Source organism: Engraulis encrasicolus, chromosome 1, assembly GCF_034702125.1.
Source record: "Engraulis encrasicolus isolate BLACKSEA-1 chromosome 1, IST_EnEncr_1.0, whole genome shotgun sequence".
Lineage (NCBI taxonomy): Eukaryota > Metazoa > Chordata > Actinopteri > Clupeiformes > Engraulidae > Engraulis > Engraulis encrasicolus.
This window is the reverse complement of record NC_085857.1, coordinates 57052064-57067599: the sequence shown is the minus strand read 5'-3', so window position 1 is coordinate 57067599 and position 15536 is coordinate 57052064. Positions and strand designations below refer to the sequence as shown.

The 15536-nt window shown below is 44.2% G+C and overlaps 1 protein-coding gene across 1 annotated transcript; it reads left to right on the top strand.

Annotated features, from left to right (window-relative positions):
- Positions 1 to 2871: 2871 nt before the first annotated feature.
- LOC134458577 (uncharacterized) lies at positions 2872 to 15523 on the top strand. Its single transcript, XM_063210988.1, has 11 exons — positions 2872 to 3239; positions 7076 to 7219; positions 7614 to 7686; positions 8229 to 8297; positions 11528 to 11632; positions 12937 to 12970; positions 13500 to 13559; positions 14153 to 14285; positions 14634 to 14760; positions 15122 to 15344; positions 15502 to 15523. The coding sequence occupies exons 1-11, from the start codon at positions 2955 to 2957 to the stop codon at positions 15521 to 15523; spliced, it is 1275 nt and encodes a 424-aa protein (XP_063067058.1). The 5' UTR covers positions 2872 to 2954.
- The last annotated feature ends 13 nt before the right edge of the window (positions 15524 to 15536 follow it).

Here is a 15536-nt window from a genome sequence, read left to right as displayed (position 1 = left end):
CTGAGCGTGGGTTGATGGCTTGTGACCATTCAGGCTTGCTGTTTGGGCTGGCCATGTCAAGGTATTGATCTGGTGGTCCTCCATCCACAGCTTGATTGGCCAAGCTGAGTGGCTTGAGCATTGTCCTTCTCTAAAAAAAACAGTCCTCTGCGTTCGGGGGCATTGTCAGAACAGAAGGAAACAAGCTTTGGCCCAAGACAACTTTGTATGTGGCTTCAGTGGCGACACAAATATGTATTTGCCCAGTTCAAGTCTTGCTGAAGCCCCCTCAGATAATCAGCAATCCTTGGCCAAATCTCACATCTAATCCAACACCTGGTCAGTCAATGGTTAGCTAGAGACTTGGAGAGGTCTACCAACCGCAGGGGCTTGCACCTGCTGTGAAATTTGGCAGAGAATAGGTGATGACCGATGTCAGGCTTGCTGAAGCACCCTCAGATCATCATGTCTGTGACGGGTGTGTTACTGATATGCAAAGTTATCTTGGAATATAACTTGCTTCCCTCCACTTCTCTCCAAGCCACACATCTTTGTCAATTAGTGTGAGGATGGACCACCCAATCTCCAGGCCTGAGTGCCATTGAAAACTTCTGAAATGTGATCAAGAGGAAAAGGGATGATCACAAGCCATAGCAACATATGGGGTGCCAACTTCACACAGGTTCGTGTTGACCATACATAATTAAAATGGTATTTAAGTTAAGTATTAAACATCAAACACAACAGGCAATTCTGGATCTTCACCTTTAATTTCCACTGGTGATCATCAGTGTATAGGGGCTCTCAAACTTCCAGGTAGACAAATGATGAGGCCCTCAAGGTGAATTTTTTTTTCATTTGGCTATATTTTATTTGTCTACCTGGACAAAGTATTCAACATGGTGACACATTAATAAGCCGTTTATAAGGCCTGATGAATTGGTAGTTAAATGCTGCTACTTGACCACTGGACTATGCTGGACTGCACTGTTTATAGTACAGCATAGCCTTGACTTATTGTTGTTATTGTTGTTATTATTGTCTTCTATTCTTCCCCTTATATCTTGTTCAATGTTAAACTGTTATTTATTACTCTATCACGTATTGTTACTGGTTTGTCACTGATGAAGCACTATCACTAATGTTAAATGCTTATTATTATTAGCCTATTTATTGCTTAATCACTTTAATGTTAGACTATTTGTCTCTTTGTTAGGCCTATTGTCCTGTCTTGCACTTTAATGCCAGTCTATAAATGCCAGTCCTGTCCTTTCATTGTACAGAGAGAGAGATGTAATTTCAATGTCCTTTTTTGTCCCATGCATATGAAGAAACATAAACTGACTTGACTTGACTGTAGGCCGGCCTACCTTCCAAACTGTCTAAGTGATATAGCTGTCAGACTGACTGTTGGTGGGTGGGGGGGCTGTGGATTCTACAACTGCTTGTGGTCGTTCGTTCTTCTGACATAAGGGTCGTTTGCAACCGCGCAGCAAAAGATTTGATCAAAACGTGATTTGCTTGATCATAAAAAGGAGGGGATAACTGCGTCGCAACCAAGCTGGACACATCAGGACGACGAGATTTCAACAGCGGCAAAGAAGGTGGATCTATAGGTCTGTGGGTGGATCTACCTATTTTGACAGCGGGTGTACCAGGGCGCCCTCTCGTGGAATTAAATAATCATGGCGCTAATTCCATGACGTGCTTACCATCGTCGGCACATGCTTGTGAAATCCGAGACTTGCTCTGCGTCTCGGAGAGAAATCGGGTGGTCTTGTGGTAGAGACACAGGTTACCACTCAGTGAATCATGGCACAAGTCTTATGTGATGACTTGGCTTCACCTCCATGTAATAATTCAGTTAATTAGTTCTCACTTTAGGCTATTCATTTTGTGTTTTGGGACCAAAGTCGTCATTCAGATAGGACCGTTTTAAAATTACTTAACAGCCCCAACCCATGCTGCGAGGATTGAACCCAGGTGTTCAATAGCTTTACCATGGCGCGCCAACCACAAAGGCCACTCTGTTTCGTGCACTTTCATACATAAAAGACAAGATAAGTCTCTCGCAACTGGTCTGTTTCCACATTAACCATCAGCAACTAAAGACTCCCCGTGTTTCGGTGCAGTTTCGAACCGGGGACCACATGAATGGAAGTCAGGCGCGCAACCACTACTCTAACCGTCGGGCAGGCGGCCCGCGGAATAATACTAGTTTTGTAACCTACGGCATACACTCCTAACGTGGCGAAGATGGAGCATCTGACGACAGGGTGGTTTGTTTCTTTTTTTTTTCTGTTGTAAGTGGGTTGTGCGACCATACATATGGATGATACCACTCTGAGTATGCTGCATTTGTGCATGAAATGCATTTCAGCATGTAGAAAATGAAGCACGTTCAACTACACACACATGAATCACATGAGCTATGAACACCAATCACGGCAGATTCCTCACATCATGGAGGAGGTCTTCTTGCCCGGCAGTAGCTTTCTGCTACTGCGGAGTTGCTTGACAAAACTTTTGTTCCCGCGATGGTTCAACGCCATGTGACACGACTGCCGCGCAGAGGTCACTCCCTTCAACTGCGTCTTGAACGGCAAATTCTAACCATGATGCTTCACGCGGACACACTGAGCATGCTCGCTGCCTAGCAAATGTTCAACTTCGTCAAAATTACGCCATCACGAACGCCCTTATAGATTCACGACGCAGGCAGCTGACTTTGAATGAAAGTGCTCCCGACGATTAGGCTACAAGTCTAGCCTATAAAAGCAGAGTTTACCCTACAGTGCGCCGCTGGCTTCTCATTCACTGCCATTTTGAGGCTGCTAGTGACCCTGCTCCGAGTGCTCCGCCTCCCTGTTTTGCATAGGAGCCGACTGCCTGTATGGCTGTGGGTTCACCCAATGGTGTACTGAGTCACTGTTTTCAACTGGCATTAAGGAAATTACGAGAAATTGAAGGAAAAAATGGTTCGCTCTTGTTGTTATCCGGGTTGTGGCAGGAAAATGAAGACATACACCACTGAAAGTTTTCATAGGATACCTCTACATGACAAAGTCTTTAGGCTGTGGCTTGATGTGTTGCAACTTGATGTCAACACGCCTATCCCCACACTGAAAGAGCATGATTACCGTGTGTGTAGTGCACATTTTGACCCAGATGACTTCCCTGAAAGAGGCCAAGATCAGCCAACGAAAAGATCTCGTCTGCGGAGAGGTGCCATACCAAAAGCGGCGCAACTTACACCCGGGGTAATTCGAATGTTGTGTGTGTGAAGAACCGTCACAGTCAAGATACGCATGGTTGCAGCCTGCCCCCACGGGCTTGATATGGCTGCTATGGGTGGGCTATATGGCAAAAATGTCATACCACGATTTTACGTCCGCCAAGGAGGTAATTGTTTTCGGTCGCGTTGATTTGTTTGTTTGTTTGTCTGTCTGTTTGTCAGCAACATAACCCAAAAACTAATCAACGGCAGCCGACACTTTGAGGAGTTGTTGATAATGGCAGAAGCCATTAAATTCTAGTGGTGATCCGAATCACGAACCGGAACCAGAACTTTTTCAAAGATTCTGTCAGCAGGTCACTCAAACACTAATCATGTGATTTGGACGAAACTTATGTCGAGTTGGTAGTAGCAATGACCCAAGGAAGTGATTCAAGTCCGGTGGTGACCCGGATCACGGAACCGGAACCAGTACTTTTTAAAAGATTCTTCACCATTGCTTGCCCCTAGTGACCAGAAATTGAATTGCGGGGACTCCACAAAAAGAAGGCAGAAAGATTTGTGGCCCGTGTACATCGGGCGCTACCTACGCTACCCAGGTAGCTGGGGTGGTTGAAGAAGTTTCGCCATGAATTCGTTTTATTTGCTCTGGACGCTGCACTGACATGTTTGATTCAGCTAATCACATAACGGCTCTGTCTTGACAGCCTGGGACATTCGTCGATATGAATGTTCAAATTGGTTTTCGCCGAACCGCGTCATAGCGAATTCGCTTATAGGGACACTGTGCAGGAAATGGTTAAAAAAGCTACTGCAACTATGCTGCTTATTGAAACTGGGCTGCCTATTGCCAAATTTGATCTTTTCATGAAAGTTTACGAAGTAATAAACTGTGATATTTTCTAGTATGGTCAGAGTACAGTGGTTGTTGCAGCTGAAAATGGCTATTTCTGGAAATTCAAAATGGCGGACCAAGGACCATGGAGAAGATCCTAGCCTGATAAACCAGCCTAAATGTGAGACCGGAGTAATTTAGTCTGGCCCAGATGAACGATACCTCTGAAGATTGTTGATGAGAACAACCTGTTGTTTTTTCAAACCGTGTCGGCACTCTGACCAATCGGCAATCTTGATGTGCTTTCCCAACGGTGTTGCGAGCTTCGTCGTCACTCCCTCAAAACCCCGCCCGCTTTGATTCAAAACAAATCACTGCGCTGTAATTGGTTTTGCCAGACTCAGGGCACAGTGTTCTAAACATTCCCAGATCCGAGGCCAGACCCACTCGCAGCTGAAAAATTTCGGCGTCCCACTCCCAGCAGGTGGCGCTGGTTTACCAGGCTAAGAAGATCCCCCTTTTCATGTATGAAAAGTGCAATTTTTCCAGTCATAATGAATACTTAGAATTTGATGGTGATGGTAAGTATTGATAAATGTATTACCAAATGTAACATTAGTGAATGGGCAGCATGAATTCTGGAAATAAACAACTAAAAATCTCACACAGTGTCCCTATAAGATTAGTTTGAGTTTAATCGTCAAAATTCAATCGGGTCGCTCAAGAAGCTTCGCTCCTGGCGAATTCGCTCTGGTAGCTTTATTTGCCTTCCCTCCATAGAGAAACAATGACTTACGCTGCGCAGGTCGCTTAGTTCACCTTCGATGTACACGGGGCTTTACCGGGCAAATACACCTAGCGCGACAAGAGCGAGCCGAGCGACGGAAGTAATTGACTTCGTATTAAGTTGCGCGACAAAAGCAATTCTGGAGAATAGAGGTGATTCGCACGCAGAGAGCGACAGTTTGAAGTTGAAATCCTGGCTACTTTCTATGACATGGTTTGGCGACCAGCCACGACAGCCAATGACTGTGTAGAGGTCAGTGACCACAGCCAATGGGAATGTTTGAATGCTTTGCCTTCTGCCTGTAACGGACATATGCTAGTCGTTTCAATCGCTTGCTGCACAGAAGTGATTCTCTGTCGTTTCAATCGTGTCGCACTTGGTCTATTCGTGCGGTTAGGGTGTATGTAACAAAGTCAAATGTTCTATCAAGCAGCTTCCTTGGCGGAGGTCAGCGCTCTCTGAGTGCTTCTAGTTTGAAATGTTGATGTTGATTTTTTTTATCACGATCTTCCACCCAAAAAATAAAAACAACAAAAATCAATTTTGGTCAAGTCAAGACAGTGTTATTGTCAATTTCTTTACATGTGCTGGTCATACAAAGAATTGAAATCACGTTTCTTACTTTCCCATACAGACAGACACCGACTCTAGAGTCTAAACTCTAGGTGCGGCCGACAATTAGACATAGATAGTACACACATTACACCTAGAGCAGATACAATACCCATACAGACATATAAAGTGCAAGACTGGGCAACAGCAGACAAACATAGAACATATTGAAAGGAGGCAGTGTTTTGCATTCCCAGTTATGTCCTATTGTGACGATTCTGGTATGGTGATAGTAGCATTTTGAATAATAATAAATATTTATGTATATATATAAATACAAATTATATATATATATAAGCAATTTGTAGTATTGTAGCATTGTGCAGTATTTACAACTACCGGTACTTGGTAGCTAGTTTTCCAGTACAGTCATTCAAGTAACAGGGATACGGTTGCAATTTGTAATACAATTACAATAGAATAATGTAAAGAATAAAAGTGAAGACAACAACACAAGTGAATATCTTCAACACAAGAGAAGATCTTGTACTGGATATCACGATTCACGATTCATATCGTCATATCGCCGACCCCTACAGCCTAGCCCCCCATCACAGGCTAGATATCGCTGCAGTCTAGGGGCCCCCACGGGCTGGATATGTCTGCAGGGCCGGATTAACGCACAGGTTAGATATGGCTGCAACCTAGGGGCCCCCACCATAAGCTAGATTTGGCTGCAGGCTAGCCCCCCCCCCACAGGCTAGATATGGCCTAGGGCCCCATGGCTGCAGCCTAGGGCCCCCCATCACAGGCTAGATATGGCTGCAGCCTAGGGGCTCCAACAGGTTAGATATAGCTGCAGCCTAGGGGCCCCCACAGGCTAAATATGGCTGTAGCCAAGGGCCCCCTACAGGCAAGATATGGCTGCCGCCTAGGGGCCCCCACAGGCTACATACTGTATGGCAACAGCCTAGGGCCCCCGCCTGCCAGGGACCCCTACTGGCTTGATGGATGTGGCTGCAGCCTAGGGCCCCCCACCTGCCAGGGACCCCCACTGGCTTGATGGATATGGCTGCCGCCTAGGGGCCCCCACAGGCTACATACTGTATGGCAACAGCCTAGGGCCCCCCGCCTGCCAGGGACCCCTACTGGCTTGATGGATATGGCTGCAGCCTAGGTGCTTCACTGGAAACAAGCGGTGCTACTGCTACACTGCTATACTCTATATTGTAAAGACCTTCCTCTTTCGTGAGTATCTACTAACTAGACTAATGCTTGAGCTGGCCTAGCCCCAAGGGCAGACTCTTGACATGATATGACTCTTAACATGACGTGTGTGTGTGTTGTGTGTTGTGTTGTGTGTGTAGTCTGTACTCTTTATTTAAAAAAGAAAAGAAAACAAAAAACGAACCCCTCTTTGCAACTGCACTTGTTGTTCTGTATATTTCCTGTGCACTTTGTATTTGCTTGTGATATTGGCTATGATTATGCCCTCTTTTTCAAAGTCGCTTTGGTTATAAAGCGTCTGCCAAATGCAATGTAATTTAATGTAATGAATTGACACACACAAAAGCACCAGCTTCGGGAGCACAACCACTTTAAAATGGCCCATACGTATAACGGGCCCCAAAGTGTGTCATTTCACGTTGAATGATGCTGTTCCCCCTTTTCTTTCCTGCTTCCCCAGGAGACCACAGCCGATGATGTTGCCAGATCCACCCGTGTCCCAAGACTAGTTCTGTCCAGTCCACTCTCCTCCTCATCCTCCACACTGCAAACACACACCAGGCAACCAGCTACTGGAGCACGACCTCTTCTCTGGAAGCAAGCAGTGAGTTGTCTCCAATACTTTTAGGATTGTATCAAAAAAGAAGTCCAAGGCACTCGTCTTGTGCAAAAATATTAAAAAGCCTTTATGGCTATTAAGTTTAAAAACATGAGGGCAGAGACCCACGCGTAGCGGCGCAGAGCCTTCTGCAGAACCTTCTTAGGATTGTATTTGGTACGATAATATCTCTGGTCTTACTAACAGTGTATTTATTGAAACAAGCAGTGAGTTGTCTCCAAACTTTTAGGAGTTTATTTGTAAGTTATTATTATTTTTTGTTTGCTTTCAGGAGTGCAGTTGATCAATGTTATGTTCTGTGGGGTGATGTTTATTCTGTGATGTTCTAGGTGTTGTTCTCTAGATGTTCTGTGTTCTGTGATGCTCTGTGATGTTCTAGGTGTTGGATGATGGGCCGTCCTCTCCTGTTGCCATGTCAACCCCTGAGAGTCCCCCGAGTCTGCTGCTAACGGGTGAGAACACACACACACACACACACACACACACACACACACACACACACACACACACACACACACACACACACACACACACACACACACACACACACACACACACACAGTTGACAATTGACAGGTTTACAGTATTGTTTTCAGTATTGGAGTCAGGATATTGGAAAGATCCATAGGACTGGTCTCCCACGTTCTTCTCCTCCATTACATGGCTGAAGTGCCCTTGAGCAAGGCCCGTAACCTTACACTGCTCAAGGGACTGTAGCCAAAACCCTGTACTTTAAATACAGTACATAACTGTACTCAAAGTTAAAAACTCTACGCACACTATCCTAACATCCTTACAGCCTTTAACGAAGTCACTTGTCTAAATAACGTAATTGACAAACTGTCTAAGTCACTTTAGGTAAATGTGCCAGCGTGTGTTTGTACAACTGCTGTGTGTGTGTGGTGCTTACCTGTGTGTGTGTGTGTGTGTGTGTGTGTGTGTGTGTGTGTGTGTCTGTGTCTGTGTCTGTGTCTGTGTATGTGTGAATGACTAGTGGAGGAGATCACTGACTGTGCCAACGGAAATGTGTGGAACACTGTACACCGGGAACACGCATACGCAGGTAAACCACACACACACACACACACACACACACACACACACACACACACACACACACACACACACACACACACACACACACACACTGTCACAGATCCAGAAACATTGGCCCTCATTTATCAAACTTGCGTAGAAACTAGGGTTGGGCATAGATTTTTTTAAAATCTAGATTAATCTCACTGTAATTATGAAATTAATCTAGATTAATCTATATCAAAATGGCTCCTTCAGAATAGGCACGCTAGCGAAATAATGATGAAAAAAACCTGGGGGATTTCTCAAGACAGATGGCGCATTACACCAGAGCTCATCTCTTTTTTTCCAAAATGCATCTCAGCTTCAAAAAAATGGTCATGTTGATACTTGGTGATGAAAAAAAAATACTGCAATATTTGTACAAAATGACCTCAACAATTCAGCATTTCTAATAGAGAGAGAGGGAGAGATAAAAAGAGAGAGAGAGAGAGAGAGTGAGAGAGAGAGAGAGAGAGAGAGAGAGAGAGAGAGAGAGAGAGAGAGAGAGAGAGAGAGAGAGAGAGAATCTGCCACTGACTGTTAAAAAGGGCTGCGGCTCCTTTAAGAGAGGGAGGAGCTAGGCTACTACGCTCATAATATCTAGAACCTACAGCTTTGGCCCACAGCGATTTGACAGTTGTTCTCAGAGTTAGAATGCCAGAGGATTCACAACTCGAAATGAATTCAGTTTGCAGAAAAAAAGAAATGTCAACCGTCTGAGTCACAAATGCGCGATTGTAACACAACATTTAGCGAGAGTAGATATTGACAGTTTCAGTTTGACAATCTTCAAAATGCATATCACACGGAATGTTTTGCAATTATGGCACAGGCAAGATTTCTGGAACAGGACTTTTGTTTGTGTTCCATGCAATGCGCGAGGCAATGTAGGCTGTCGAGCTGGTACTCATACACACAATAATGTCTCTCGCTTCACCTCAAACACGTCTCTCTAGTCTACCACTTATGAAAAAACAGTCAAACAACACCTACCACGGTAGAGAGATTAATGTTTACAGCATGCAAACACTGTTCATATTTAGTAGATCTGCTGAAGCAACAGGTGGAGAGGAGAAGCGACTGGAGCGTAGTCTGAAAGCGTCGGTCAATAGAATGCTATGGTGACAAACTCCAAACCCAATTTTGAGAATAGATTAACGTGCGATATTTTCTTTATCGCCCGATAAGAGTCTCACATTATCGCAGCACGTTAACGCCGATAACGGACCACCACTAGTAGAAACCATTGTAGAAATGAGCGCAGATCTCGTCGTACGACAAGGCTCACTTGAGATTTACTAAACATGCGTACCTCTCGAATCCCATCGTAAGAGCGAGCGGCTGTTGATAAATCCAGCGTCTGAAAACCATCGTAATTAGAATAATTGCGCCTTCTCTAGAACAGTGGGAAGGAGACAGCACCCTTGAGTTTGCGACATTAATATGCGACCTTGCCTCCTCCACTTGCTTCTCGTCATGATGACATCACTGACAACAGCATTATATTTCAATATCTTGCAAAAGCTCGATTGTAGAGTCTTTTTCTCATTTGCAATTGGGATGGTGAAAGAAAAACAGTCCCTCAAAAGTTGTTGTGGCTAGGCTGACAGCTGGGAAACTTTATCGTTTTCTCCACGGAGGAGGGGCCAGGAGGCGGGACTAGGAGACAAGCGCAAGTGGAGGAGGCAAGGTCGCATATTAAGACGCACTCGGAGAGACGCAAACCGGCTAAATCGTCCACGTTTCTGGTTGATTGACAGCTTGAAATTAGACATTACAGCGAGTCAGACAACAAACTAACACGTGGATGTAATCAACAGCTGCAGTCGACAATGTTTCACTTGTCCATATGGAAGGGGGTCGATTCCTTTTAATGATGGTTAATTAAAATGTTTGATTGACTACAGAAATATAATGATAATAAACTTTTATTTGAAACAAGGTCAAGAATAAAGGGTCCACGTGAAACTGGCTAAGGAATAGTGTCCAGATCATTTCTTGGGAAAGGGGATTTTCCCGCATGTCCATTGCGCTGTCCTGGTGTTCCACGCTAGCCAGGCTGCGCCCTCTAGTGACGCAACACCTTCGAATCTCAATTGCAAGTCTATGATAATCAGGCAAGTTCCACGCTCCACTGACATGCGTTCCTCCTGCTCCGCGCTCCTTTTGCGCAGCATGGTTGTCCAGTCCTATGACAGAATAGCCTTTTTGGCACCTAAATGGATGCTAAATGCCTTGGCCATCCATCCGATTTATGTGTACTGTAGGCCTACAGTCATTAATGGATGGTGCACTGCAGACACACTTGTTAGGGTAGGCTACCAATCCCTCCAAATCGCGTGTGGAAAGTCAGCCATCAGCCAATAATAAAGGGTAAATGAAAGAAAGAAAGAAAAAAAAAACGCATTGCGTGCATTCACAAAGGTGGGCACCATGCGATGCAGGAAGACAAATTCTCATGACCCACTCTCCTGGGGAAAAAAAACATCTCAGGGGGCTCACTCAGCCTACCTCGTCTCTTTCAGTCTCACCATTGAAACTTGTGTTCCACTGTAGGCGGCTGATTATTGCATAATTATTGAAACATCTCGTCACATCACAAATGACTAGTCTCTTGATGTCAGTCGTTGACCTATGTCAAATGAACACAGCACTCCCTAATGCACCAGTTCAAACAGGAAAAGGAGTCGATTTATGGCCAAAGTATAACATTTAAAAATGTTTTGTGATGTTCTAGGCCGTTTATTCACATAATGATTTGTTGCGCAACAACTGCTGCTCAAGTTGGCGATCATAGTCATCTCAAGTCCAAATCTCAAGTCATCTCAAGTGTGTACACCGTCTGATTTCATCTTTCCTGCTCTTACGATATGATTTGATAAATGCCAATCTGTTGTAGAAAAGAACGTACGCATCACGTACGATTGTTTTTCATCGTACGCTAGCTTGATAAATGAGGGCCATTGTGTGTGAGGTGCTTACTTGTTTGTTGTGTGTGTGTGTGTGTGTGTGTTCCAGTGCATTGGAATGTTGAGGAGCCTCTGATTGCCCATGACAATGGAATGGACGTCCTCTTGCAGCACAAAACAGACACACACACACACACACACTTCAATACCGTGAACACACTTCAGTACTGTGAACACACTTCAGTTCAATGACATCTACAAAGTAGTAAAGAAAAATATGTGTGTGTGTGTTTTTTTTTCGTTCCAGTGCATCAGAGTGTTGAAGAGCCTCTGGTTTCCCACGACAACGGAATGGAACAGGCGGAGACAAACCAGCACACAGAAATGATAACAGAACCAACAGAAGCAGATAGTATGTAGACACACACACACACACACACACACACACACATGGACTATGGCTGTTGTCATGTCCTGGGAACAGTAGTGTTCAGCTTGGATTTAGCCTAAATACTTTGTATGTATTTGCTGATTATGAAAAAAAATACCCAAAGCAGTAGTGATGTCCATTGCTCTGTTCTAGTTCATATTGAGTATTAATAGAAACAGGGACGAGACACACTGCTCGTTTTAAAATGGCAAATAAATAAAATAAACAATCCATATATTGGCAAGTTATTGAAACGTCTCTATGGAGAAATGGAGGAATGAAAGTATGCTATTTCGACAAGGCAGCGTAAATCGATAGACGACACAGTAGAATTAAGGGCTGTACACACACGTTGCTGCTAGTTACTCGCTCAGCGTATGAACTCAATAGAATGTCAATGTGTTCCAGCGAGACGAGCAGGCGAGTACTGTACAAGCGATGCGATGTGGGCGGATCCCGAGTTGAAAATATTTTAACTTCGAGCGAGGCGAGTAAGCGAGTAACCAATTGGAATGCAGAGCTCGGTACTTCTCGCCTGTACATTGGCAGTTAAAGCCGCGGGAACTTTCAGCGAACGTTCCATGAAAGAGTGGCGAGTAGGCGAGCAAGCGAGAAGCTAGTAATGTGTGTGTACGCCACTTTAGGCTGCTGGTAGCTTCTTTCAATGAAGCAGCCCATCTTGACAGAACACGGTTCCTGGGACGAATTCATCTGAACCTCCTCCCCTATCCAATACATAAAATGTAATGAGAACCCAATTCTGGGCCCCCTCCCCTTCCTGGTCACAGGATAACTTCATTGTGCATAATGATGAGTTTCGTTGAGGACTTTTACAGGCTTACGGAAGTAACGTCAACGCAGCTTAAGCAGGACAGAACCTATTCGGCTTGATAATAATAAACTCCTGGACTATTTCCAAACTTTCAAATGCTTTGTTTTGTGAATAGAGACCATATTTGTACTACTGTAGAAGTTTGGTGTCATGACATGTGATTTTTGTGGGGTAAGTTTGGAGATACTGCCAGGGCCCATTCGCGCTTGTGCCAAGCTATTCGGAATAACCATACAATAACTCGGTAACTCTGCTAATGTTCGCCCAAACCAGAAAACACTTCGGGTGAACTACTGGATGGATGTCACGGTTCAAATGGCATTAGGGTGAATCTACTCCGAACCATCGCTTTAACTAGATGTCATACAACTGTATCGTGTTCACTGTATTTAAGTCAAGTGTGTGTGTGTGTGTGTGTGTGTGTGTGTTGTGTGTGTGTGTGTGTTTTTTCTAGACCACAGGGATAAGCCATCTGTCAGATCTGAGAAGTACGTGTCTCTCCTCAGTGAATGCCACACACACACACACAAACCCACACTTTCTTTGGCCTAACTGCTGTATTTTCCTGTATTATTTATTAATTATTTATTTATAAATGGTGTGTTTGTCTTTGTGTGAGTAGTAGGGCTGGATACATTCAACTTACGATTCAGTTCGAACCACAATTTTTGTTCTACGGTTCGATGCACCTAACAATTTTTTAAATGCATGTTTTTAAATTAATGTATTTGAAATTTGTTTTGTAGACTGAAGTGTAACAGAACTTTCAAAGGGTGTATCACGATATTGCTTTCTTGCGCCGTAATGCAGTATCGTGACTCTGCGTATCACAATTTCTCAGTTCGATACAATATTGTTACAGCCCTAGTGCATAGGTGTAATGTAATTAATGTAGTGTGTCTTTGTGTGTGTGCGTGTGTGTGTGTGTCTGTGTGTGTGTGTCTTTGTGTGTAGGTGTAATGTAACTAATGTAGTGTTTCTGTGCGTGTAATCTAATGTGTGTGTGTGTGTGTTCAGGACTGGTGCGAAGAGGGAGGTGCTGGTGCAAGTGTCCTGTCTGCTGCAGCTGTTTGACAGGTGACACACACACACACACACACACTGATGGTGACCAAGAGACACACACACACACTGATAGTCACCAACACACATAGGCCTACACACATCCACACACTGATGGTGGCCAACACACACTAGCACACACACACTGTTGGCCTTGTGCTTGTGACCTTCTGCTTTGCTGACGACCTGTAGAGAGAACAATAAAGTTTCCCCTTCTATCAGTCTAGCTGACCACTGTGTCCCATTCAACATCCCAATTGCAAACGAGGAAATGTCCATTGAATGGCGACTTTGCGAGATATTGAATTAAAGTTCTGTTGTCGCTTTTTGCGAAATGTTGAACGCAAAGAACCCAGAGTGTACACATACAGTTAAAGACACAATGATGATCAGCATCCCTCTTGAAATTACAACTCTCTTTTGACTTCTCAAGGACAGCAATTATTAACAAGTTTGTTATTATGGAAATACATACACTATGTTGATAGCGTCCAATAAGTCGAACTTGGATTCTCTCTCTCTTTCTCCCCCTCTCTAGGTGTTCGGGATGTGGTGTGGAGTCGTGTAGTAACAAAAATAAACGAGTATCTCTCTCTCTCTCTCTCCAGGTGTTCTGGGTGTGGTGTGGAGTCGTGTAGTCTGTGGTCGTGGAGTAACGGGCAAGTGTTTCATGTGACCCAACAATGCAGGACGTGCCAAAACATTAAGAAGTGGGCAAGCCACACTGAAGACAGCCAACAGGTAGTGTTACTCAAAAATGTCAAAAAGATCAATATTATGTCTTTAATGTCCCTGACAACAATGTTCATCAATAATGTCTCTTTAGTGTCCTTGAATGTGTCCTTTAATAATAATAATAATAATAATAATGCATTTTATTTGAAAGCGCCTTTCAAAACTCTCAAGGACACTGTACAGACAGAAACAAAAATAAATAAATGAATACATTTTTTTTTTTTTTTAAATGTCCTTGATATACACGTATAACATCAATAATGCGTCTTAAATGTTCCTGACAAAGGTCATGGCATTCTTATCTAATCAATATTCATCAGTCTTTGACATGGGTCCCCTTTTGTTGTGATGCAGGTATCCAACGAGGTGTCGGTCCAGACAGCAGCAGGAGAGGAGGAGATAAAAGAGGAAGAGGGAGAGCTTCAAGGACATGGTTGCCCAGGTGACACCAGAGTTCTAAAGTTCTACAATGGTTGCCCAGGTGACACCAGAGTTCTAAAGTTCTACATGGTTGCCCAGGTGACACCAGAGTTCTAAAGTTCTACAACGGTTGCCCAGGTGATACCAGAGTTCTAAAGTTCTACAATGGTTGCCTAGGCGACACCAGAGTTCTAAAGTTCTGCTATGCTACTGTGCTACGGTTTCTGTAAACACACAAACAATTTGTGTTTATTTATTTACTTATTTATATTATTTCATTTTATTTTTTTTGCTTTATTGCTGTATGTGGTCTTGTGGTCTTGCTCTATGTGGTCTATGGGTTTTTATTTTTTTTGAAAATGACATTGAAAAGTCTTGATGAGTGAAAATGACTTAATGTTAACTTGTTCAAACCTGTGTAGACACCCTGGTGGCATTAAATAGCCCTGAGGGAGAGGATGAGGAGGAAGAGGATGAGGAAGATGAGGAGGATGAAGAAGATGAGGAGCAGGAGGAGGAGAAGGAGTTGCCCAGAGAGGAGCAGCGCGGGGCGGGCAAGAGGAGGCGATGGCACCCCCTATTACTTCTGGAGGAACAACTTCTGCTGGAGCATGGAGAAGAGGAGGAGGAGAATAGAAGGGAGGAGCAAAGACAGCAGCAGGAGGAGGAAGAGGAGATGGGGGAGGAAGAGGAGGAGGAGGAGGTGGAGGAGATGGGGGAGGAGGTGGAGATGTGGGAGGAGGAGGTGGAGGAGATGGGGGAGGAAGTGGAGATATGGGAGGAGGAGGAGGTGGAGGAGGAGATGGGAGAGGAGATGGAGGTGACTGAACAGCAGAA